The sequence below is a fragment of the Lithobates pipiens genome, unplaced genomic scaffold (genome assembly GCF_037356315.1).
Source record: "Lithobates pipiens isolate NorthernLeopardFrog02 unplaced genomic scaffold, aLitPip1_a1.2 Scaffold_25, whole genome shotgun sequence".
Lineage (NCBI taxonomy): Eukaryota > Metazoa > Chordata > Amphibia > Anura > Ranidae > Lithobates > Lithobates pipiens.
Window position 1 is genome coordinate 192,431,905 of NW_027507787.1, and position 26,221 is coordinate 192,458,125.

Below are 26,221 nucleotides of genomic sequence, written 5' to 3' on the forward strand. Positions count from 1 at the left end.
TAGCTCTATGTTTTTGGTACAGCACATGACACATCCACCTGCTGGTCCATTTGCATGATCAATGACTACACACTTTTTAATTCGCCAGATTTTGTAAGTGTTTTTAATCTTGTTTGGGGAAATAAACAGCTACTAATTCTGCACTTAGAGGCGCCTTGATCTTCTGTCTAGTGATGAGGATAAGCAGCATGGGAGATGGGGGGCAATCACGTGTATCTGTTACTTTGTCTGGCATAGGAAAAACATTATTTCCATTTAGAAAACTCCTATTTTCTCAACAAAAGTGAAGTTGCTCTCTAAGAAACATACCTGTCTGGAATGAATATGCTGTACCCCGCTGTATTTACAACCTTCTTGTCTTTTATACACAGGCTTAACCAGCTGGATTTCACTAGCTGTACACCTGTGGGTAGTTTTGACAACTTTAAAAGTCGAAAAGCACGGCCACAGTCCATTCCATCATCCACTATAATGTGTGTCACCTCTGGACAAAACAGGGGGAGGACCTGGCCACCATTCTGAATGATCTGCTTCTGAAAGATCCCAGATCTGGCTTGGCCAATTCCAGCCTGAAGGATATAAGCACTGACTCCAGCAAAACATTCTCCTGAATATATAAAAAGAAAAAAGACAAAAAAAAAAAAAAAAAAAAAGGGGGATTAGCAGCATTTTTGCTTTCATTATACAGTGCTACACAGTCCGATACTTTCAAAGGTAAAACCTGGTCACTCTATTTAAATATGTTTTGGGAATGCCACCTTCTTACCCCCTTCTGGTCCTCACCTTGGGCACTGTGTTACAAACAATGCCACAAAAGATACAAAACCTTGCTATTGATCCACTTAGTAAATGTGGCCAGAGCCAGTATCCCTATCCTGTGGAACCAGACCCCCACCCCACTTTGATGCAATGGTCTGCTCATATCAATGAAATGATCAAGCAAATTAAAAGACATAGCTGCCTCTCCTTACCATTAGGAGACATTTAGGAAAACCTAGTACTATTGGTGAGAGTTTGGTTCCACCCTGGAATATGGCTTTCATCTTCTATATGACCTCACGTGACTGAACTTGTCCTCCATTACAGCTCTATTATTTGTTCCCTGTGTAGAGTTAAAATGGTTCTAAAGCCTTGAGTTTTTTTACCCTACTGCAATAAAAAACATTCTGTGCTGTAGGAGCCCTCCCTTATACTTACCTGAACCCAATCCTAAACCAGTGATGTGCACAAAAGCAGCGGCTTTTGCCGCTCTCCCTCCTACCTGGGCACATTGATAGCAGCAGGAGCCACTGGCTCCAGCTGCTGTCAATCAAATTCTGTGTTAGGAAGTGGAGGGGAAGGGCAGAGCCTCCCGGTCTGTGTCAATAGACGCAGACCGGGCAGCTCGGGAGCGAGCACACATAGGTGCCCAAATAGAAAGAGGCTTTCTATAAGGGCACTCGCTGAAGGGGAGGAGCCTGGAGTGATGGCGGAGGACCCAAAGAGGAGGAGGATTGGGGCTGCCCTGTGTAAAACCAAAAACAGGCAAGTATACCATGTTTATTATTTTAATAAAAAAAAAAAAGTTTTAATATTACTCTAAAAACGAGCATATTCCATTTCTTTCTCTACTGCTAAGGACTGATTAGCTGCAACACATTAAAATGTCTGTTCTTGGGTACAGACACACGTCAAAATGTACGCTTATTTAAAAAGCTGATCTATTTTTTGTGTGTGTTCATTATAAATACACGTCCAATTAAAAGATAACTGTATTTTTAGAACAGTTATTCTTATCCTGACCCCGCCCCTCTAAGTATTATACTCACCGGTCCTTTCTCCTGACAGATCTTAACTAGGAACCTTGTCTATGATTCTTCTACGCAAGCACATAAAATCACTATTCATCCCAATGGAGAAGCTGTCTAGCATGTATTCCAACAATGAACAGCTTATCCATAGGAACTGATAGAGATTTTTCTACTAAACCAGAAGATGCTTCCCAAACTTCGGTACTTAAAAATCTCCATAGGCGATGTTTGAAAATTTTTACAGGTTACATGTTTAGAGTTGCAGAGGAGATCTAGTGCTGGAATTGTTGCACACGCTCTAATGCACGCGGCGATACCTCACATGTGTGGTTTGAACTGCGTTTACATATGTGGGCGGGACTTACGTAAGTGTTCGCTTCTGAATGCAAACTACTGGCGACAGGGGCATTTCACATTTTTACACTTTTTTTTTGATCACTTTTATTCCTTTTACAAGGAATGTAAACATCACTTGTAATAGGAATCTATTATGACAGGTCCTCTTTATGGAGAGATGCGGGGTCAATAAGACCCCACATCTCTCCTCCAGGCTGGAAAACATGAGATCGAGAAAAATAAATTCGCCGATCTCATTCTGACAGCCGCGATCGCGGCTTTGTTTACTTCCACAACCGGGCGTGACCAGGCCTCCGACGGTCATAGAGATGACTGGTGACTAGGGATGAGCTCAGGCATGTTCGCATGGTCCACGTGCAGAACCTGCCAGGAAGTCGGCGCAGCGCTGCGCTAATCACAGGCAGTGAGATATTGCCCAATCTCTGCAAACGCGCATCGGGGCAATGTCTCATTGCATGTGATTAGCGTTGTGCCGACTTCCTGGCGGGCTCTGCACGTGGACCATGCGAACACGCCTGAGCTCATCCTTACTGGTGACCATAGCCACTAATCAGAGCTACTGTTTTGTTCAGCAGAGTCTGCTGAACATATTGGCTATAAGCTCTGAAGTGACCCTGAGCTTATAGCAAGAGGAGGAAGCAATGCTGTAGGTCCATACGCCATACGGACCTGGCAGTGAAAGGGTTAAAGGCAGATATGCAACAAAGGTTCCATTCCATTATGGTATCTGTTAACATTAGTTGTGTTAAGGTAGTTCATTTATTATGAATGCGCTGCCAACTCACACAACAGATGAAAAAAAGTGCATGACCTTTTTTCCTAAATGCAATACACAGTATATTTGTTTCGGTGTAATGCATTAGGCTCTACTGTACTATTTATTGGGGTTTCACTGACAGTAAATGGCACTGCCATACACTGACTGCACATAAAGCAGTTGGAGTGTAATGCGTTACCTTGGGTGTTTTAGCATGTGTGCAATGATCCACAAATGTGAACAAGACATAGAACATGCTGATACTCATCTTAAAGCGGTTCTAAACCTGAACTGTTTTTTACCTTAATGCATTCCCTGCATTAAATTAAAAAAACACCCCATAGCTTTCCCAGCCCCTGCCCCTTGATGTTTACCTGAGCCCTCTAGCGATCCAGAGCTGTGCCCAGCTGCAGCTTTTCTCTCCCTTCTCTCACAGGCTACACTAAGAGCCTCTGGTTCCCACTGCTATCAGTCAAATCCTGTGAGGAGAGAAAGGAAGGCATGGCCGAGCCATGCTGCGTGTCTATGGATGTACGCAACCCCATTGGGGAGCGTGCCTGCATGGGTGCCCCCCATAGCATATGGCTTGCTATGGGGCACCCGCAGGAAGATGTGGGTGGCACTGGCGGGGGACCACCAAAGAAGAGGTAAGGAACTGCTCTGTGCATTATTGTTGCATTAAAGAGGAAGTCCAATAGAAAAAAAAAATATTAAAAGCCAGCAGCTAAATACTACAGCTGCTGACTTTTAATAAATGGACACTCACCTGTCCCAGGGTCCAGCGATGTCGGCAGCCAAGGCTGATCGGTCGCTCGGCTGCTGCCGCCGCCATTCTCAGTGAGGGAATCAGGAAGTGTAGCATTGCGGCTTCACTTCCTGTTTCCCTACTGCGCATGCGCGAGTCACGCAGCGCAATGGGAACTGTCCGCGCTGTCTCTGGGACCCATGTGTGTCCCAGCAAACAGTGCGGCGGGACAGGAAGAAGCATAGACTCCCGTGGGAGTCTATGCCCGAAAGTGGGTGCAAATACCTGTCTTAGACAGGTATCTGCACCCCCCTTCCCCCCTGAAAGGTTCCAACTGTGACACCGGAGGGGGAGGAGGGTTCTGATGAGCAGAAGTTCAACTTTAGGGTGGAACTCTGCTTTAAGCAGGTAAGTAAAACATCTTTTTTTATTTTATAACTAAAAAAAGCATTTACAACCACTTTAACAGAAAAACATTTTTTTTTTTTTTTTTTTACATTTTTCAAAGTGAAAATTGTTTTTACAAATGCTGCTTGCCATTTTTTTCCCCACCATAGTAACTAAAAAAAGGGGGCATACCAGAGATGAGACTACAGCTTGTCTGATTTTTGGACACCCTTTTCATCTCACCTTGAACATCAACATCTGCTTTGATCTTTTTTGCATCTTGTGTTGAATTACTAGTTTCTCTCAACCGTTTTACTTTGGGGAATGATTTAACAATTCCTTTCGGTTCCATGCAAACTATCTTTAAAAAAAAAAAGAAAAAAAGTCTGTTAATAGCTGGTCCTTCCCGCTCACATTTACAGTAAACATGCAAGTTAGGCATTCCTTGTTCCCTTTGATTTTCTGTATTGTTAGCAATGTATACACTGGGGGAGATTTTCTAACACTGGTGCACACACAATCTGTGCGGCTCATTTACTAAAGGCCCACTTCACATATGTGCTAACAGCTTCAGGCAGCAGCAATGTGGCCAGATTTGTACCCTGTATATTAAATACAGTAAATTAATGGCCACCTCTACCACTGTTTACACGTTACCACTCGTCCAATTAATTACATACAATATGGGCTTTGCCTGGTTCTGGATGCAGTTTGCGTGCAGGGCTGCATACAAACTGGCTGTGGTTAAATTGGGGCTGGCTGTCAAAATACAATAGTCGCAGGTGGAGATTTGATCATCTGCTCTGTATAGCATGTGTGAAGGAATCTGTAGGATTTTGAATGAAAACAAAATAATGTGTATCTGGCCAGCTTTATACATTTGTCACTATACCAAGTGACCCCACTGTCACCTCCTGTGAGCTGAATATATCAAACAATGTTGTTAGCTCTACCAGCTATATTCTGTGAACTACAAAGCAACAACCCTCCAAGTAATGGACATTAGATGAGCAGAGGTCAAGGTGAATGTAGTCCAATTCAGAAGAGCAGCCCAGGGTGGCAACACTGCTCCTCTATACACTGGAGATCAAAATTAGGCTGGATTCACACCTATGCAGTTTTAGTGCTTTTGGCACATTTGCACTACAGTTCATTTAACATGGTTTCCTATGGAATATGTTCTGTAGTGCAAATCTGCAAAATGCAAAAAAGAACTAATAATGCATAGGTGTGAATTCAGCCTTAGAGAACAACCTATAATTTCGTAAATTCCAAGGTCACTGCTTAATCCTATTTGAAATGATCTAAACAGGAGTTAAAGATCAGTTATGTGAAGCACATTTCATGAGTTACATAAATTTTGAAGCACAGAATAAAAAATGTCAATGAAATGTAATAAAAAATTAGGGAACATTGTCAGATACCTGCCAGTTATTGGTGTTAATCTGGCACCTTTGTGATAATTTCTTAAATTGTCTGACAAACCCTATTTAACTGACAGCCTAACTTTCCAGTTTTCACTGACTCAGCAAGATGGTGAGTCGCTCTAAAGTGACTGAAACCCTCCGGAAGCAGGTTTTCCAGATGAAGGCCAAAGGGAGGACCCTTTCAGCCATAGCAAGTGAAGTTTGTTGTTCCAAATCTGCGATTTCTAGAATATTGTATCTTTACAATGTCACAAACTCATTCAAGTCCCCCAAGAAGGCTGGTCGTACACAAAATGCAAGAGACGACAGGATAATGCAGAGGATCTCAGTGTGCAACCAGTTCAACACTGCAGCTAAGATTGATCGCCAGTTCAGCGCTGAACAGAGTAGGGATCTGTCCCATCAAACAGTGTCTCGCCGTTTAGGAAAATTTGGACTGAAAGCCCATTCTGCAGTGACCAAACCTCTCATTAGCAGAATCTAGACTAACCTTTACTAAGGAGCATATTGTGTTCCACTACTGATTCACTTCCGGACTCTATGTCCGAGGCGGTGGTGGTATTGGTGCCTAAACCCGGGAAGGATCCTGAAGAATGTGACTCGTACAGGCCCATATCTTTGATAAACGCTGACGCCAAGTTATTGGCTAAAATCCTGGCCCTTAGATTGGCCACGGTAATTGAGGATCTGGTCCATCAAGATTAGACGGGGTTCATGCCGGGGAAGGGCACCGATATCAATATCCATAGACTTTTTCTTAATCTGGACACTGCCCATAGAAACAGGGGTACTGGAGTCATAGCTTCCCTAGATGCGGAGAAAGCTTCTGACTCCATAGAATGGAAATACCTCTGGGAGATCTTGAGGCGTTTTGGTTTCAGGCCCCAAATTTCTTGGCTGGCTGGGTCTATTATATAAATCCCCTAGGGCTAGGATGCGCACCAATGACACCCTCTCTGATTTTTTTCTCCTCCGGAGGGGCACTAGGCGGGGTTGCCCGTTGTCTCCCAGTCTATTCGCACTGGCTCTTGAACCACTGGCTATCCTGATACGTGGGTCAGCTGGCGTTCAGGGACTTAGGGTTGGCCCTCCGGAGGAGAAAAACTCTCTCTATGCAGATGATGCATTGCTTTATCTGCAGGATGCCAGGGCTTCATTACAAGCAGCACTAAAAATGTTCAATGAATTTGGGAGGTTTTCAGGGGTCAAGATTAACTTGTCCAAGTGGGTCATATTTCCGATAGATCCCCAAGCATGAGTGGTGGCATCTCCGACTCCACTGCAATGGGTAGAGGAATTTAAATATTTAGGTATTATAGTAACCAGGGACCTCCAAGCCTTTTGTTGCCTTAATCTTCAGCCCATGGTAGCAAGACTGAAAGAGCACTGTTCTAGATGGCAGGAATTGCCACTTAACCTGCTAGGCCGCATCAATGTGCTTAAAGTGGGATTCCACCCTAAAGTGGAACCACCGCTGATCGGATCCCTCCCCCCCTCTGGTGTCACAATTGACACCTTTCAGGGGGGAGGGTGTGGAGATACCTGTCAAAGACAGGTATTTACACCCACTTCCGGGCATAGACTCCCGTGGGAGTCTACGCCATTTCCTGCCCTGCCGCGCTGTCTGCTGGGACACACACGGGTCCCAGTGACAGCGCAGAGATTTCCTATTGCGCTGCGCGACTCGCGCATGCGCAGTAGGGAACCGGGAAGTGAAGCCGATTCACTTCACTTCCTGATTCCCTCACCTAGAATGGTGGCGGCAGCAGCCGAGAGCCGAGCGATCGATCGGCCTCGGCTGCCGGCATCGCTGGAACCCGGGACAGGTGAGTGTCCATTTATTAAAAGTCAGCAGCTGTAGTATTTATAGCTGCTGGCTTTTAATATTTTTTTTTTTGGTGGAATCCCTCTTTAAAATGCTATTCCTACCTAGATTCAACTATGTTTTCCAGAATTGCCCGGTGTGGCTTCCTGGTTCCTTTTTCAAGGAACTAGATAAGTTCATTGGCTCATTTCTTTGGAAAGGATCTTCCCCTAGGCTGGCCAGGTCAACCCTTCAACTCCCAGTGCAATGTGGTGGCCTCGCACTGCCTAATCTGATGTGTATTATTGGGCAGCGATGCTAGTTACAGTAAGATGGTGGTTTGAGCAGTCCAGGTCAAATGCAGCTATGTGTCTGGAAGCTGCTATTCTGGGCTCTCTTACAGAACTGAGTAATCTAGTGTACAGAGGACCTTCCGCCTACCCCCCACTTCCAGGTCCCACTAAGGTAACCCTCAAGGTATGTGCTATGGCCAGGAAAAGATTCCTACACCCACACCAGTACCCCCCTTCTCCTCACTATGGGGGAATCCTTCCCTTGCTCATTTTAGGACTATACCGGACCCACAGTTGTGGGCTAGGTGTGGGATTAAGGCTCTCCAGGATGTTATCCATTTGGGCACACTGCTCTCCTTTCAGGACATAGCAAGAAAGCATGAACTTAAAAGGGAGGATGCTTTTTAGATACTTCTGTTGCGGCACGCAGCCAGGGCCCAATTCCCCCAGCCTATAAGTCTAAAATCAGACCCCATTGAGGAAATCTTGGCACAGGAAACCCTTAAAAAGACCCTGTCCACACTGTATCATGCCCTATTAGGGGTAAATTCGCCCAAAATAAATGCCCTCTGGGGAAGGTGGCAGGCTGATATACCTAGTTTGGACAGGAAAACCTGGGAGGAGTGTTTCGAAGACGGGTCTAAACTGCTGATATCATCTAGGGACAAATTGGTGCAAACAAAATTCATGCATCGAATTTACCGTATTACACGCCGAGGAGACTGCGTCAGATATACCCAGATAGCTCACCAAACTGCCCCAGATTTCAATCCACTGTACATATATACATATGTTTTGATCTTGTCCCCTCATAACAAAGATTTGGGAGGGGATTTTTTAATGTATCAACATCCGATTGCAATTGTCATTGCTGATATCGCCTGAGTTGACAAAACTGCTTGTTTCACTTTTGTTATTTTATGCCAAAAAAAAACTCTAAACAAATGGGCTTCGGCTTCCCCCCTGACGGTAGATTCTTGAGACTCCGCAGTAAATACCCTTTTACCTATGGAGCTTCATCACAGCTTCATCACATAGTGGGTTATATAGACACCTCTGGTGATTGGACACTGGCTAACCCCAATTAAGGAGAATTCCTCCCCTATATAACCCCTCCCATATGGGAGGCACCTCAGTTTTGTAGCAAAGCAATAAGAAACCACGTAAAACCCAAGAAGGGTGGGAGCTCTGTGTACCGTGATGTACTCTCAAGAAAAGGATTTTACAGGTAAGCTGTATATAAAAATTCTATTTTCTTGATCATACATCACAGGACACAGGAGCTTCATTACATAGTGGGATGTCCCAAGGCAATTCTCAGTTTGAGGGGAGGGAGACACAGATCAGATGTATAGACCGCCATGGACCAGAGAAACTAAACTGCAGCCTGCAGTATACTGCGCCCAAAGGCGGTATCCTCTTGCCCTCTGACATCCACCTGATAAAATCTGGTGAATATGTGGACTGATGACCAAGTCGCAGCCTTACAGATCTGAGCCAGGGAGGCCTGGTGATGCACTGCCCAAGAAGCACTTACAGCCCTAGTTGAGTGTGCTTTCACTTGAAAAGGAGGAATCTTCCCCTTTACACTATAGGCCTGAAGAATAACTTGTCTAACCCATCTTGAGAGAGTGGATTTCGATGCCCCCTGGCCCCTTTTAGGGCCTTCTGGCAAAATAAAGAAACAATCAGTCTTTCTTATCTGAGCAGTTGCCTGGAGATACTGATTGCCATAACCACATCTAGAGTGTGCAAAGACTCTTCTTCTGCGGACTGTGGATCTGGAAAAACGGATGGTAGGATTACATCTTGATTCAAATGGAATCCTGAAACCACCTTAGGTAGAAAGGACCTATTAGGACAGATCACTACTCGGTCCTTATGAATAATTAGATAAGGTTCCTTGCATGAAAGGGCTGCCAGCTCTGACACTCTTCTAGCCGAGGATATGGCTATCAAGAAGACGAATTTTTTAGTCAAAAGAACTAATGAAGCCTAATGCAACGGTTCAAATGGTTGTCCCTGCAATGCCGAGAGAACCAAATTCAGATCCCATGGGCATACCGGAGGTTTGACTGGCGGCTTTAACCGCATGACCCCTTGAATGAAAGCCCGGACAAGAGAATGTGATGCAAGCGGCTTCTGGAAAAACACTGACAAGGCCGAAATCTGAACCTTGATAGTGCTTACAGCCAAATTGATTTCTAGGCCTGACTGAAGGAAGGCCAAGATCCTGCTAACGACATACTTTCTATACTTTGCCATCCCCTGGGTTCACACCAGGAAACATATGCCTTCCAGATTTTGTAGTAAATAAACCTGGAGGCCGGCTTTCTGGCATTGACCAGAGTAGAAAGGACTGACTCAGAGAGCCCACGGTCTTTCAGAATGTGGGTCTCAGCAGCCAAACTGTTAAATTCAGACTGTGTAAAGCAGGATGGTAGATTGGACCCTGCGAGAGCAGATCTGTCCGGAGAGGAAGGATCCAAGGCCTGCCTACTGCCATTTTCATGATCTCTGCATTCCAAGGTCGCCTGGGCCAAGCCTGGGCTAGCAATAGTTTCCCTCTTGACTCTTCCCAGGAACCGCGACAGAAGCGGGTATGGCGGGAAGGAATAGATTAGATTGTACCGATCCCAGGGAATTGTCAGAGCATCTGACCCCTGAGCAAGTACGTCCCTTGTCCTTAACACAAACTTGTCCAGCTTCCTGTTCAATCTGGACACAAAAAGATCTACATCTGGAGTGCCCCATTTGTGACATATGGTTTGAAATATGTCGGGGGTGTAGAGCCCATTCTCCTGGGCATAACTGTTGGCGGCTTAGAAAGTCCACTCGCCAATTTTCCACTCCTGGAATGAAGACTGCAGAAAGGCACGGAACATGCCTCTCTGCCCAAGAAAGTATGCGATTCACCTCTCTTTGTGCATCCAGACTTTTGGTGCCACCCTGGTGATTGATATAAGCCACAGCTGTGGCATTGTCGGACTGTATTCGAACAGGGTGACCCTGTAGTCCTGTAGGACCAGTCCATGAGGGCCATATAAACTGCCCGAATTTCCAGAATATTTATGGGCAGGAGTTTTTCGGGCGCAGACCATTTCCCCTGCGTGCATACCTCTTCCAACACTGCTCCCCAGCCTGTCAGGCTGGCATCTGTAGTTACAATCTTCCATGGAAGGGGAAGAAAAGTTTTGCCTTTCAGCAGATTCTTGGTCTGTAACCACCAAATGAGACTCCTGCTTATCCCTGGGGATAAACACATAGGAAGATCCAAGGCCTGGGGCTTCTTGTTCCAAGCCGTAAGGATGCATCTCTGCAAAGGCCTTGAGTGAAACTGGGCGAATGGAATGGCCTCGAAGGAGGCGACCATTTTCCCTAACAGTCTCATACACAGCCGAATGGGGAAGTCCTTCCGCTCAGTATTAGGCGAACCAGAACCCCTATAGCCATGGTAGAAACACCCTGCCCTGAGCGGTGTCTATGATCATGCCCAGATACTCCAACCTGGTAGCAGGCTGCAGGGACGACTTTTCTAGGTTTATAATCCAACCTAGGTATTGACTGCTTTCAGAAAGACAGAATGTGCAAAAACTGGTTCTAATCACGATAGGTCTGACATTTCCATTTGGCTTTGGAACAGTAAAGAGATTTGAGTAAAACCCTGAACCCTGTTCTTTTGGGTCCACTTCCACTATCACCCCCTGGGATAGTAAGTGATCTAAGGCCAGAAGTAGCGGTCTTTGCTTTACTGGATCCTTGGGGACCCCTGACCTTAGGAAGCGAGATGGTGGAATCTCCTGGAACTCTAGTTTGTAGCCCAGAGATATTGAGGAGGTTACCCATTTGTCCTGAATCTCTTCCCGCCAGGCTTCTGCAAACTGCAGGAGCCTTCCCCCCACTCGGCCGAGTAGGGGCGCCCCTTCACAAGGAAGCTTTTGGGCTCCGCTTGGCAGGCTTTCGCCCCCGTCTTTTTCTGCCCCTGGGCGTGACCTTGGGCCTTTCCTCTAGAGGGAGGTTGGGAAGGCCATCCCCACTGCTTAGAGCTTGATGCTCCGGGAGAAAGAGAACGCCTAAATGATGGACGTTTGTTCTTTTTGATTGATAGGAGAGTAGATTTACCTCCTGTAATCTTTTGGACGAATTTATCCAAGTCCTCCCCAAATAAGCGTCCCCCTTTAAACGGGAACCCAGTCAAATATTTTTTACACGACAGCTCAGCTGCCCAATTATGAAAGCCACAGGGCCCTTCGCATGTGTAGCAACAGGAGAGACAAAGGAGATGCTTGTTGGACAGAATCCAAAATCGCATCAATCATGAAACACAGAATTTGAGGAAGTTCTGCATAATTCTCCACTTCCTCACTGGGAAGGAGGCCAAGCATCTGCTTAACCTGTTCCTTGAGGAACTGACACAACCCCACAGTTGCGACTGTAGGTTGCACTACAGCGCCAGCCATGGAAAAGGAGGCTTTCAATAACGTTTCCATATCGTATATCTGAAATCTGAAAATTAGCCTGGGCAGGGGGTTATGTAAAAAAGGGGGGTAAAAGTACCAGTCCACATCAGCGCAAAAAAATAACTACGCAACTACATAACACTACAAAAAAAAAAAGACACACCTCTTCCCACACATAGAGTTAAAAATAAAAAATCCTTAAACGGACCTTAGGTGTGGGGTATAGAAGAAGCTGGGACCCGGGACAGAAGTGGTGTCTGTAGGACAGAAGTGGTTTCTGCGGCACAGAAGTGGTCTCTGCGGCACAGAAGTGGAGTCTGCGGCACAGAATTGGGGTCTGCGGCACAGAAGTGGAGTCTGTAGGACAGAAGCGGTGTCTGTGTAGGACAGAAGTGGTGTCTGTGGGACAGAAGTGATGTTTATATGACAGAAGTGATGTTTCTATGACAGAAGTGGTGTCTGTGTAGGACAGAAGTGGTGTCTATAGGACACAGAGCCTGTTCTATCCCCCTCAGAGTCAGCTGCACACAGAGCTCACCGGTATAACATTCATTAGTATTCCATTAGCGGTAATAATAAGATCTGTCCCACTTACTGGCCGGACTTGTCGGGGTCACTACCGCTTCCGGCTGACCCGGATGTTGTTGTGGGTCACGTGGTGTGCGCTGTGGCCGTATCAGTCCGCTGGCAGGGAGGGCCCGGCCGGGGTTGTCATAGTAACAGTCAGAGGCCGGTGTAGGCTGTTATGGTGACGGACTGGTTGGTATAGTGACAGAGAAGGGAACCGGGAAAAATGGCGGTGCAGCTGTGGCTGGAGAGCCTAAGAGCGGCTAAGAAGACTTGTATCCTGCAGGACGGTATGTCTTCCTTCCATGGGCCCGGGGAGAAGGAGCGCGGGCACGTGGCTGCGGCAGCATGGAGGGTGCACCGGTGATCACCTCCGCTGCCTGTACCTGGAGATGTCTGTGCAGGACTCCATGCTGCCTGCTTGTCAGGAGAACATAACCCTGATACACACAATGTGCTATTCCCATCACTCCCAAGCACATAATCCTGATATTCCTTCTTGATGTATACATTGTGCTTGGTTGGAATTGAACCCAGAGCACCGGTGCTACAAGACAGTCACCCCATCACTGCAATGCTTGCACCTGGTTACCTGATGTTTATTATCATGTGTTAAACTGTAATATAGGGGGGGAGCAACCTTTAGAGGTTGATCTGTAGATGGATAACATGGAGGAAAGCAAAGATCCCAAGAAAAGGACAGGGGGAATCCTTAAAAGCATTAGGAGGCTGCTGCCAATCGTGCCCACTCACATGTAAGGATGAGCTCAGACGTGTTCGCATTGGTCCACGTGCAGAGCCCGCCAGGAAGTCGGCACATCGCTGCGCTAATCACAGGCAGTGAGACATTTCCTGATCTTTGCAGCTGCGCATCGGGGGCAATGTCTCACTGCCTGTGATTAGCGCAGCGCTGCGCCGACTTCCTGGTGGGCTCTGCACATTAACCATGCAAACACGTCTGAGCTCATCCCTACTCACATGTAATAGCTCATGCAGTGATCGGCCCTGTATACAGACTGTCTGCATCCAGGGCCCTGTACTTGCATGTGATAGCTGCGTGAGCGAATACATACAAGTGGCCACTAGAGATGGGCTCAAGCGTGTTTGGGATCCCACTTGCCTGATCCCGCCAGGAAGCTGACACTGCACACAGCTAGTCACAGGCAGTGAGACATTTATCGATCTGTGCAGCTGCGGGTCAGGAAATGTCTTGCTGCCTTTGATTAGCCATGTACAGTGTCTGCTTCCCGGTGGGATCCCGAATACACCTGAGCCCATTGCTAGTAGCCACTAAGAATCAGCGCAGTGCCGACTTCCTGGTGGGCTCGGCACGTGGGCTGTGCGGACATGCCGGGGCTCATCCTTAGTGGCCACAATTAGCTGTGGGGCTGGCTCTTGCAGATAATCACCGGCACCCCTTCTGGGGTTCTCACTTGTAATCTCTCTCAGGTGCATTCACAGGTGTGTTCGCACTGACTGCGGCTTTGAAATTTTGCGACTTCATCTGAAATTGCACAATTGCAAAGCCACATGTCAGTAGGGTTGCCACCTCATCCCGAACACATATGAATTACACAGGTTCTGAGGCTAATTTAATGCAGATAAGGCACCAAGTGAGTTTAATCACTTGCCCACCGTTAAATGATGGCCAGGCGGAGAGGCTCTCATTCTGGGTAGACGTCATATGACTGCTTCCCAGAATAGCAGCTCCTGCAGGGGCGCGCATCGTGTCCATGTTGCTAGGACACAGCATGACCCAGATCTCTGTAAAGGGCCACGGCTTTTTAACCATGCGATCGGCTGTGTCCAGTTACAGCTGGTCACATGTAAACACGGAGATGCCGGTAATAGGTGCTCCTCACCTCACACTGTCAGAGTGAGGAGAGGAGAGCCGATCAGTGGCATCTCCTCGCAGAGGATGTTTAGGTATGTAATCAGGGACCCCTATCAGTGCCCCGATTACAAATAGGCTTCCACAGTGCCCGCAATCAGTGGCCATTAGTGATGTCAGTGAGTACTGGCTATCAATGCCCATAAGTGGCATCCCTTCAGTGCCGTCTCGTCAACGCCCATCGGTGAAGGAGAAAAATGACTTATTTACAAAATTTACTGACAGAAACTAAGAAAAACGTTTATTTTTTTCAAAATTTTAGTTTTTCAAAAAAAAAAAAAAACTCAGACGTGATTACATACCACCAAAAAAGCTCTATTTGTGTGAAGAAAATGATTACATTTTCACATGGTTACAGTGCAGCATGATTGTCAAATTGTCAAAAATGGCCTGGGCAGGAAGGGGGTGTAAGTGCCCTGTATTGAGGTGGTTAATTACCACCTTAATCAGCCACGGAACCTACGTAATTAATATGTGGTCCGTTTTAAAGGGATGAGTTGGCAACCCTACATGTCAGTGCGACTTCAGGTGCAACTTGGAAGACGTCTGTGCAGCTTCATCCACAGATGTCTATGCAAGTCGTACCCAAAGTCTCCAAAAATAGTGCAATGCAAAGTTGGCGTTGCACCAATTTGAAAAGAGTGATTGCTGGGCAGTAGGCATGCGATTTGACCTATACAGCCAAAGCTTGTTTGGTTGTACTTCCCCTGTGGATCACAGGAGTGCAGTTCGTTCTGAAGTCCTGTAACCCATTTTTACCCGACAGTGTCTGAGGCCTGTTGTCAGCTGATGTCACAGAGCCGGGCCAGGCTGAGGAAAGATTGCAATGATATGGAGGGGATCTGCCCAGAAGCCTGGACCAGCAACCGGCTCAGTCTCTCAGCTGCAGCGCTGGGAGACTGAGCCAGGCGCTCCCACCCCTCCCTAGCCTGGGGCTTCTTTGAGCACTGGCTTTCTGCCCAGTGACAGGGATAACAGCGATCGGCGGTGTTTGATGGCTCACATCTCAGCCTTAGATTCAGCAGGGGACAGATGCAGCATCGGATGGGTCCTGCATCCACCTAGATAAGTATTGTAGCAAGGTCTCTGGCCTTGTCCTGTATAATGAGGATCTCCAAGGCCAAATATAGCTGACATCCTTCAATATGTGGTGGGTTGTGAGGCATAGTGGGTGCAAAGATAGTGAAAGTCATTTGGCATCAGACACTTCTTGGATGTAAAAGGTTTTATTTCTTTTGACAGTCCTTTTTGTATTTTTGGGGGAAAGCAGGTTAGGGCCAGAACAGTAGTTATAGATTCAATTGGTATACTCCGAGACTTCAATAGGAAGACAGCTGTTCAGGGAAAGGCCCCAACTGAGGGAAAAAAATGTTTTTTTTATATATTTTTGGGGGATATTTATTATAACAAAAAGTAAAAATAATGCGTTTTTTTTTTTTTTTCAAAATTGTCGCTCTATTTTTGTTTATAGCGCAAAAAATAAAAACCACAGGGGTGATCAAATACCACCAAAAGAAAGCTCTATTTGTGGGAAAAAGACATCAATTTTGTTTGGGAGCCTTGTTGCACGACCGCGTAATTGTCAGTTAAAGCGTCGCAGTGCCGAATAGCAAAAAGTGGTCTGGTCTTTGGCCAGCAAAATGGTCCGGGCTGAAGTGGTTAAAGGAGGACTATAGGTAAAACTTTTTTTTTCACTTTTTGGATGAGTGAGGGAATCCCTAGTTGCCACCAGAACTAGTCTACCCATTGGAAGATTTCTCCTCTATTTCTGTTCTGGTGACACTTTTCTGGTTGATTTTCTTTTACTTTCACTTTTAGTGATAACGGGAGCTCCGGCAGCAATAAAAACCCAACAGGTGTTGTAAAGTTTCACCTTTATTTTAAAGTAGTTGGCTGAATGTTTTCTACCTTTTGTGCATTGTATGCATGAAGGTGAAAAACCTTCTGTGTGGTGCTCCCCCCCCCCCCCCCCCTTTAGTCTCTCATAAGGCCTCAGGCACACAGGGCATTAAAAAAAAAAAAAAAAAAAATGAGGTATAAAGCCAGTACCCATGGCAGGAAATGGGCGATGCAAAAACACACTTTTAGAAGCATTTTGCATTGGCGTTTAGTAGCGTTACTGTTTAGTAGCATTGCCGTTTGGCAATGTTTCTCTGCCCTTTTCTATTTTTCACTACCAAATCCAAATACTACAGCTTAAAAACGCTTGGTGCTTGATACAACAGCTTAAAAAACAAACAAAAAAAGTGTGACCCTGCTAAAAGCGGCAGTAAAAATGCCCCGTGTGTATGAGGCCTAATACCTGAGCTCCCTCAATCCAGCGATGTACAAGAGAGCCTTGGCTGTCCCGGATCTCTTTCTCCTCATTGGCTGAAACAGAAGCAGGAGCCATTGGCTCACACTGCTGTCAATCACAGCCGATCCAGGGCTACAGCAGGAGGAGAAGATCGGCCAGCATGGCGGTCACGTGACCTCCCAGCTTACATCAGAGGGAGATCTCGGCTCCTCCTGCTGTAGCCCCGGATTGGAGTATTAGAGCGGCCAGGAGTCACGTGACCGGCTTTGAAGCTACATGACAAAAAAAGGTATTTAAAGGCATTGTTTCTAACAAACAATTACATATTGCAAGATGGCAGCTTAAAATAGGGGGGCTGGTAGTAAATCGTGGTTTGGGGTTACAAACCCTTTAAATGGGTTCCTTGGTTTATTTACAAGACCTCAATTAATGCATAGATTTTAAACAGATACCCCCATATGACTGTACCCGAACATTGTTTTTGATTTTTATAAATTTTGTCTTTGTTTGCATTATTTAATTTCTTTTTTTATTATTCCATTTTCCTTCTATAACATTTCAGTGTATCCATAATTGACTACTTCTCATATGTATGTTCTATTACTCTTGCTTCAAATATTTGTAAAAAAAACTTTTTTTTTTTCAATAAAAAAGGTTGTATTTAAAAAAAATAAAAAATAAAATAAAAAGCCAAACCTTTTAATACCACTTTAATAACTGTTAAACATATATTAAGGATAATGCTTATTGTAAAAACTTTATTTTCTTATTTCTAGGCAGAAGAAAAGTGCACTATCTATTTGCAGATGGCAAGGAGATGGTGGAAGAGTATGACCATAAGACACAGGAGTTATTGGGTAAGGAAAGTACATAGCTGTACCGCAAAAAGTCATACTAGTATAATAAATGATTCATTATTATTGACCACAGAGAGTCCAAAGTGCAGCTATTTACATTTTTCTAGCACTGCAGAGAATAGGAGTGCTACCTAGAAAGTTGGGAGTTCTGAGCGGGAACTGTCATGTTCCACCATATTCATCTATTGAGAAGGTCTCCAAACCTAGTAGAAGAGCCGCACCTAATTGTTTTACAAATATTCCCAGGCCGAAGAAAATCTGTTTTTATAATAAATTATAAAAATTTAAATGAATGAATATTGAAGCTTTTTTTACAATCCACATGATATGATTCAAAACAACAGAGAAAGCTTCAGTAAAACAAAGCAAAGGAATTCCAAATAAGCGTGATCCCATCAGCGTCTACCCCTTCAATAAGGGTTCCCATCAGAATACCCCCCTCCCCTTCAATCTGGGTCCCCATCGGAATCCCCTTCCCCCCTTACATCAGGGTCCCCATCGGAATCCCCTTCCCCCTTACATCAGGGTCCCCATCGGAATCCCCTTCCCCCTTACATCAGGGTCCCCATCGGAATCCCCTTCCCCCTTACATCGGGGTCCCCATCGGAATCCCCTTCCCCCTTACATCGGGGTCCCCATCGGAATCCCCTTCCCCCTTACATCGGGGTCCCCATCGGAATCCCCTTCCCCCTTACATCGGGGTCCCCATCGGAATCCCCTTCCCCCTTACATCGGGGTCCCCATCGGAATCCCCTTCCCCCTTACATCAGGGTCCCCATCGGAATCCCCTTCCCCTTTATATCAGAGTACCCCCCCCCCCCCCTTACCTTACACACTTACAGGATAGCAGGGAACCTGAGGAACTTGGCTAAAGCAGGAGGAGCATGTCTAGAGGGTGGAAGTGCCATCTTCCTGTGAATGCTGGGGGCAAACACATTATTGGTCTGTAGGATGCCAGCAGTGATCGCAACTAATAATGATACAATGGCAACGCAGCCGAGGTAACCCTGAGCTGAAGACCAGGATGAAGGTGGTATTTTGGATGTTTGGGAGGAAGACAAACCTGCTTGAGAGGTCATTGATCCTGACTGCAAGCCAGAGAAAATCTTGCAGCAGGCCATAGTTTGGAGACCCCTGATCCAATACATTACTAGAGGAAGTGACCTGCGGGTGGATAAATATTGGCTTTTATGCAATTTCTTTCTTAAATATCTGAATGTTATATTTGTTAATCTGTGAGTACTAATATAATTTCTCTCATGTTAACCGATTTGTAGTTTGTTTTACTGCTTCGATAAGCATGTTCCAGTCGATTGTTTAAAGTTGGCATGTATGTTCTGAAGATAAAATACATTGCAATATTTTGCTCTGCAACATGTAAAATGGCTTGTGCCCATACAGAAAGTAATAGGAAATCCAAAATGTTAAAGTTGTAACCAGAACAGAGGTGAGAAAAGCTTCTAATGGGATACCTATTGAAGTGACAATAGACAATGGGTGGAATTTAACCTCATCTCCTGCTTTGTCTACAAGACAGGGAGTGAAATAGTCTCCCCCCCCCCCAAAAAAAAAAAAAAAGGGGGTAACGTTTATAACCTTTCTAAAAAAAGTTTTCGTTTTAAAAAGAATCTCTCACTTTGACAGTTCAGTGAAAAGCAGCAGATGGAGGTTTGTTTGCGCATAAGAGAACCTGTCCTTTTCTTGTGCGGAAAAACCCTTCATCTGCTGCTCCCCCTACCACTTTGTTGCCAGTGCAAACCCAGTTCATAGTTGGAAATGTCAGCCTCATGGAAACAAAGAATTAATGTAAATAAAAAATTACCTGGTGCTGAAAATTGAAAGTGCTGCCTATATCAGCCAGCTATATTCTGCATATTTGTAACACAGACTGTATTTCCTCTCCCACATGTCCTTATTGCTTGCTATAAACAAATCGGCTGCTTGCCGTTTTCTCCTCTAACCAGCTATGTTATGCAGAGAGACCAATGCTAGGTACATTCTGCAATTGGTCCTCTTTTTGGAGAAGAGTCCGATATTTACTTACTAATCTTTGTGTGTTTCCAGTAAGGAAATGGAGACAGAAATCAGCCCTGGGTGCGCATGGCGAATGGCAGATTGAAGTTGGGGAAACTCCACCGCCAGTGGTTGCAGTGCTACAAAACGATTTCTTAAAAGAAAACAGTTCCAATGTATGTATTTAGAAAAACTGCTAACCTATTTTGTAGTTTAACTCTGTTATATGTGTTTGTTTTATTTCAGTATTTTCTCATACTGTTTCTCGGTTATTTAGAACTTACATTGTGTATTTTCCTATGTAGTTACTAATGGGGTTTATTTACTAAAGCTGCGGCGTGCAAAATCGGACTCAATTCTGCATAGAAACCAATCGGCTTCCAGGTTTTATTGCCAAAGCTTTAACTTAACAAGCTGAGATTAGAAGCTGATTGGTTCCTATGCAGAAGTGCGCCTGGTGCTGCTCTCTCCAGCTTTAGTAAATAAATCCCTATGTGACTTGGCAACATGAAAACCATATCTTAAATATTGTTAGTTAAAAGTGAACCTGGCCACATTTAACCACTTAAGCCCCGGACCAATTTGCAGCCAAAGGACCAGGCCCCTTTTTGCGATTCGGCACTGCATCGCTTTAACTGACAATTGCTCGGGCGTGCGACGTGGCTCCCAAACAAAATTGGCGTCTTTTTTTTTTTTCCCCCACAAATAGAGCTTTCTTTTGGTGGTATTTGATCACCTCTGCGGTTTTTAATTTTTGCGCTATAAACAAAAATAGAGCAACAATTTTGAAAAAAAAATGCTATATTTTTTTACTTTTTGCTATAATAAATATCCCCCAAAAAATATATAAAAAAAACATTTTTTTTCCTCAGTTTAGGCCGATTATGTATTCGTCTACATGTTTTTGGTAAAACAAAATCACAATGCAACATTATGGCGGACACATCAGACATTTTTGGGAGCATTGTCATTTATACAGCAATCAGTGCTATTTAAATGCACTGATTCCCGTGTAAATGACACTAGTAGTGAAGGAGTTAACCGCTAGGGGGCGAGGATGGGTTGTGACGGTGTGTGGTGTGTGTGTTTTTTTTTTTGTAGGGGGTGTGGCCTGGCATGTGACATCACTGATCGTCTTTCCCTATAACAGGGAACAGACGATCGGTGACAGCCACAGTAGGAAGCACGGGGAGAGGTTTGTTTACACAGACCTCTCCTCGTTCTTCCAGCTCTGTGACACGATCGCGGGACACCAGCGGCGATCGGGTCCTGCGTCCACGGTCACGGAGCTCAGGACCGGGACGCGCGGCGGCGCTCTCGTGACCCACGGCTGGGCACTTAAAGAGCAACTTGCTTGTGCCCAGCCCTGCCATTCTGCCAACGTAAATGTGCAGGAGGTGGTCCTTAAGCGGTTAAAGTAATATTAAGCTTGGCTTAAAAAAAAAAAAAAACAAACCTGTTGTACTTACCTATATAAAAATATGCCCAATTATAAAAACAAAGCATTCAGCGCTTCATATGAATAAAACAATCTTCAACCTTATGATATCTCATTTAGTGCAATAAAAAATACTCTCATGTTTAACAATTTTGAGAGCAAGCATCCACTGATATGTCCGTCCATTCACTAGAAAATAGTATATATAGAGTGGTATTGGACAACCTTCTCCTCCTATTGACAGTTCCGTGAAGTGAAATATATAAAGCCAGGTGTTGTAGTATGCTTCTGATCAGAGCAAGATCTTAATGCCTGAATCATTAGCTGCTACACATTCACCAATCCACCTTGCGCACACCGCTTTGTATATCTGCTTACCAGAGGTAAGTATAACATGGCCTGTAAGATTCTTCACAACGTAAGTCTGCAGCTCTCTTACTGGAAACTTCAGCTCTCCTTGTCAGGAACGGTTCCGTAAGGTGGATATATCATGTGTATATGTTTTTATTATTGGGCATATTTTTATATTGGTTTTGAATTTTATAATAGTGGCTGTAAGTGCAGGTAATACATTTAGATTGAGCGCTGGGTTCAGGATTACTCAGTACTTCTGATATTTACTTTTATGTTATACTTACCTGCCCTGTGCAGTGGTTTTGCACAGCAAAGCCACGATCCTCTTCTTCTTTTCTGGTCTCTCACCTGTGCTCCTGTCTCCGCCCCCCTCGAGCAACGTCCCCAGAGAAAGCCTCTTTCCCTGGGGGCATCCCTGCATGCTCCTTCCCAAGCCGCGGCTCTATGAATCCATAAGACACATAGAGCCGCGGCTTGGCCTCCCCACGCTCTCTCCGCATTGCCTCACTGCGCCCACTACTGTCTCAGCCAATGAGGAGAGGGAGTCCCAGGACAGCCGAGTCTCTCGTGCACATCGTTGGATGGAGAGGGGCTCAGGTGAGTATTGGGGGGCTGTGGGGGGAGCAGCACAAAATGTTTTACCTTTATGCATAGAATGATTTATTAATAGGAAGCCTACACATTACCAATATGATTATTAATAGAAAATTTGGAAAAAAAAAAACTATTTTCTTCTTTCTATTTGAAAAGAAATCCAATAAAATCGAGTTTTGTCAAAAATTTTTTTAGTTTTTGGTAAAAAAAAAATCCCATTAAGTATATAATAATTGGTTTGTGTGATCATGTACAGATGTGTGCAGGTGATCACTGACACATGTGTGCAGATAATCATTGGGACATATGATTTTAGTGGGACATATGTGGGGGACATGTGTTTTTATTATTTGGGGACATGTGTTTTACACTAGGTTGGTGATTGGTGAGTAAAAAGCTGTAAAAAACAGCTCGTACTCACTGATCACCAGCCGGCTGCAGCGATCCGCTCTCCTCTCCTCAGCAACGACTTCCATGTGAGGAGAGGAGAGCCGATTGCCTAGCAACCGGCTGTTTGTTTACATCACATGATGGCTGTGATTGGACACGGCCATCGTGATCAGGAGGGCCAATCGCAGAGCCCTCCTGCCGATCCGAGATGTGCCGTGTCCAAATGACACGCGCACATTGGGATCGCGCCGCTGCACAGGCGCGCGATCCCCCCTCCTTCTGAAAGACCTTCAGGAACATCCAGTCAGAAGGCGAGAGCTCCCACATATATATATATATATATATATATATATATATATATATATATATATATATATATATATATATATATATATATATATATATATATATATATATATATATATATATATATATATATATATAATATATATATTGGCCCGGGTGGGAAGTAGTTAAATACACCTCATTGTCTATTATATGTAAATATAATTTATCATGTAAATATCTATTTAATGTGTGTCTTGCTTTTTTCCCAGCCTGTGTTTATGAGGAAGGACACCAAGACATGCTTTCAGTGGAGAATCCGCAATCTGCCTTACTATAAAGATGTATATAGTGTGACGGTAGACAAGACTGAGCGTTCCTGTATTGTACGGACAACCAACAAGAAGTAAGCTGATATTCTGATCATAGCCTCATGTATCAGTGTATTTTTTTTTTTTTTTTTTTTTCCCCCAGCCAGCAATTTGGTCCAGACTTTGGTGACCGATTTTAAATCTGATTAGTGTTTCTAGTTCATAGCACTGATACACAAGGCACGATGTCACTTTTACTGCATGTCAGTGTGAGCTACCTTTTTCAAAGGAATCATAACTGTACTGGATAATTAGAAGTCTTCATGAGTCAATGGTTAGGTGACTTGTGCTTAAAATATTGAAGGCTGCACTATTGATTTTTCACACACCTGCCTCTTTGGGTTCTGTAAATAAAAGAAAGGCCTGGTGTCACCAGTAACACACCTCCATCCCTAATGATACAATAGAAACATGGATGTCGCCCTTGGGACTTTAAATGAGGTGTGCACAATTGGCCAATAAAATTGACAAATGTAAATACAGTAAAATATTTATTACAGAAATGGTCACACATGAAAAAGTAACATAAAAAAGGCAAAGCCGATACAATATTGCACAAAGTTTAAAGATTGCATTGCATTTAAAGTACATGAGTATACATGACAACTATAACAACCAACACACTTCAACATGTGGCTCCCTCTTCCGGGGTGGATGCATGTGGGATGTATCTGGAAATGAATGATCATATAGTAATGTAACACATGAATAAATGTACAAATAGTAAGAGGGGCCTCACAGAAAAAAGACCCCATACTTGCCAATTTGCAAAGCCTAGGTCCCTGTGGCTATGTTCACCAAGGATGGCACCAATATATGCTTGGGAAGGGAGCTAAGGAAGTGCCAACCAAAAAACCCCCTAACAAGGAACAATGGGAAGGCGGACATGGCATGGGTAGTGACTAAAAGGAGAAGCAACATCGCATAACATACTTTCGCCCAGCCGTGCCTTTCTGCTGCAGTAAAACTGCGGCGGCTGGTCGGCAAGTGGTTAAAGTCCCAAGGGCAACATCCATATTTCTATTTTCTTTTGGGTACTGAGCACCATTTTACTTGAAAAATCTGGTGAGCCGACTTTTTATTTTTTTTGTAGTTTTACACAAAAATAAAAAATAAAAGACACAGGAGTGCATTATCACCAACACCATGTTTATTAATAAAGATCATAAAAACATACTCACAAACTTGTGATTTGACCAGCTTGTACCTTGTACCTGGCACGTTTTCAGAGCGAGAGGAAGGGGGCTTGTCCCCAGAAATGCCTCCAGCTTTTCAACCGCAGTGTTTTTGGAAATCACCTTTGCTGTGATATAACAAGCTAGTATCTTCTCATGTTTGTGTGTGTGGTTTTGGCATTTTTATTAATCAACATGGTGCTGCTGATTATGCACTAGGTTTTTGCGCCCTCCTGTGTCTTTTTGCAAGCTTTGTCAAGTTTCCCTGCTAGAGTAGAGCAGCATCGCTCTGGGGAGTACACGTGCACCATTGGTTGTGGGAGATCAGCTTTGTTCTCTATTTTTTTCTTTTTTTTCTTCATTGTATGTTCATAATGTTAAATGCAGAGCAAATTTGGTGATTAAAGTCGAGTCAAAATATTGCAGATGTGCTTCGGTTCAGAAACGATACTTCAAGGGATGGGGCTTGACAGACTGGCCATACATGGATCTAAATATGTCTGGTTCAGCAGGGACCAGCGAAATTTTGGTTTGCATGTGGCCACTGCAGCCTGTTCAACCACCCATATAAATCCCCTCGGTCAGTGCTGCCGAGGGCTAAATAAAATGGACTGATTAAAGCTGGCCATATATGGGTCATACCCTGCTGAGCTGGTCAAATTCTGATCCGCGTATGGCTGGCTTCAGTCCAGTCAGAGTTACCGGCTCTCAGAAATGTGACTCTCTCTGTATCCTTAGTAGTTTTGATGTCATACTAGAGCTGAAGTTGCAAGATTTAACAAAAGTTTTATGTTGCAGATCTAATTGCACCCAATGAAAAGGGGTCCAATGGATGTGGTGGATAGGTGTTGGAGAGATTTTGTTACTCTCAGCAGTAGAATCATAATTTTTTTTTTTTTGCTTAGAATAAAAAGATTCTCTCACGATTCTTGTGACGTAAAATCTTTCACATTAATAAATAAATGGGCTACCTTTTGCTGTTGCTGGTTGTTTTTTTTTTTTTTTTTTTTCATTAAAGTAATATTAAAAAAAAATGCATTTGAAAGACCACTGCGCACATACAGTGTGACATAAAATATTGCAACAGCCACCATTTTATTCTCTAGGGTGTCTACTTCTAAAATATATATATAATGTTTGGGGGTTCCAAGTAATTTTCTAGCAAACAAAAATGATTTTAACTTGAAACCAACAAATGTCAGAAAAAAGGTTTGGTGTTTTAAGTGGGTAAACTTTTTACACTTACAAACACAGTCTATTCCATTGACAAATTGTTACAATGTTTATACTTAAGTTCAACTGATAAAGAATGTTTTGATTCTTGGCAGACTGCCCAGTTTTTCTCTTCCTTTCTTTTGAAGGCTGTGGATTCAGAAGAGCAGAGAAAATAATTTTCATAGAATTGTGAAACACTTTAGTCAAGATCGTGATAACTATTGACGATTAATTGTGCAGGTCTACTGCAGATTTATTCTAAATATTTTTCTAAGTACAATTGTTACGTTATTTCAATATGTTGGCAAATGAGAACAGCCAATAAAATATGTTGCATAGCAACTACCTCCTTGATACCCAGAAGTCTTTTCCCTGGTCCTTTGCACAGTATACACGCTGCTACCCTGCAGCTCTGCTACTTGGTATGGATTCGATCCAGGACTGGACTCCACCTCTGACGGCCTAATTTACGCCGACCCAGCTGGCTTCTTTCTTGAGCAATCTTGTTACGACATCGGTCCATGGGTGTTATTTCTGTTACCCCCACCACCTAGTAGGAAGTACTGAAAGAGTTCTCTTATTACTGAGTCTGGAACTTGGGCTTTGCTGTCTTCATTTCTAGTAGAATATAAGTGGTTTTTGACCGTTCTACCTTTCATCTTCAGGCAGATCCTCCCTTCTGAGCTTTCCATTGTCTCTGAAAACCCTTTGTTTATCTCCCTCTGTAGCAGAGCTGGAAATTAGTCTGCAGTGCT

General features: G+C 44.2%; 2 protein-coding genes across 2 annotated transcripts in view; one reads left to right on the forward strand and one right to left on the reverse strand.

Annotated features, from left to right (window-relative positions):
• The window catches only part of POLL (DNA polymerase lambda), a 49,412-nt gene extending 36,672 nt beyond the window's left edge, over window positions 1-12,740 (reverse strand). Inside the window, exons 1-3 of the mRNA XM_077455340.1 lie at window positions 12,616-12,740; window positions 4,280-4,397; window positions 310-607 (exon numbers count right to left, since the gene is read on the reverse strand). Coding sequence (XP_077311466.1) covers window positions 310-607; window positions 4,280-4,388 — 407 coding nt within the window. The 5' untranslated portion in view covers window positions 4,389-4,397; window positions 12,616-12,740. The remainder of the gene's footprint in view (window positions 1-309; window positions 608-4,279; window positions 4,398-12,615) is intronic.
• Window positions 12,731-26,221, forward strand: part of DPCD (deleted in primary ciliary dyskinesia homolog (mouse)) — a 44,349-nt gene continuing 30,858 nt past the window's right edge. Inside the window, exons 1-4 of the mRNA XM_077455341.1 lie at window positions 12,731-12,877; window positions 17,551-17,631; window positions 19,696-19,820; window positions 22,978-23,111. Of these exons, the coding sequence (XP_077311467.1) occupies window positions 12,814-12,877; window positions 17,551-17,631; window positions 19,696-19,820; window positions 22,978-23,111 (404 nt within the window). The 5' untranslated portion in view covers window positions 12,731-12,813. The remainder of the gene's footprint in view (window positions 12,878-17,550; window positions 17,632-19,695; window positions 19,821-22,977; window positions 23,112-26,221) is intronic.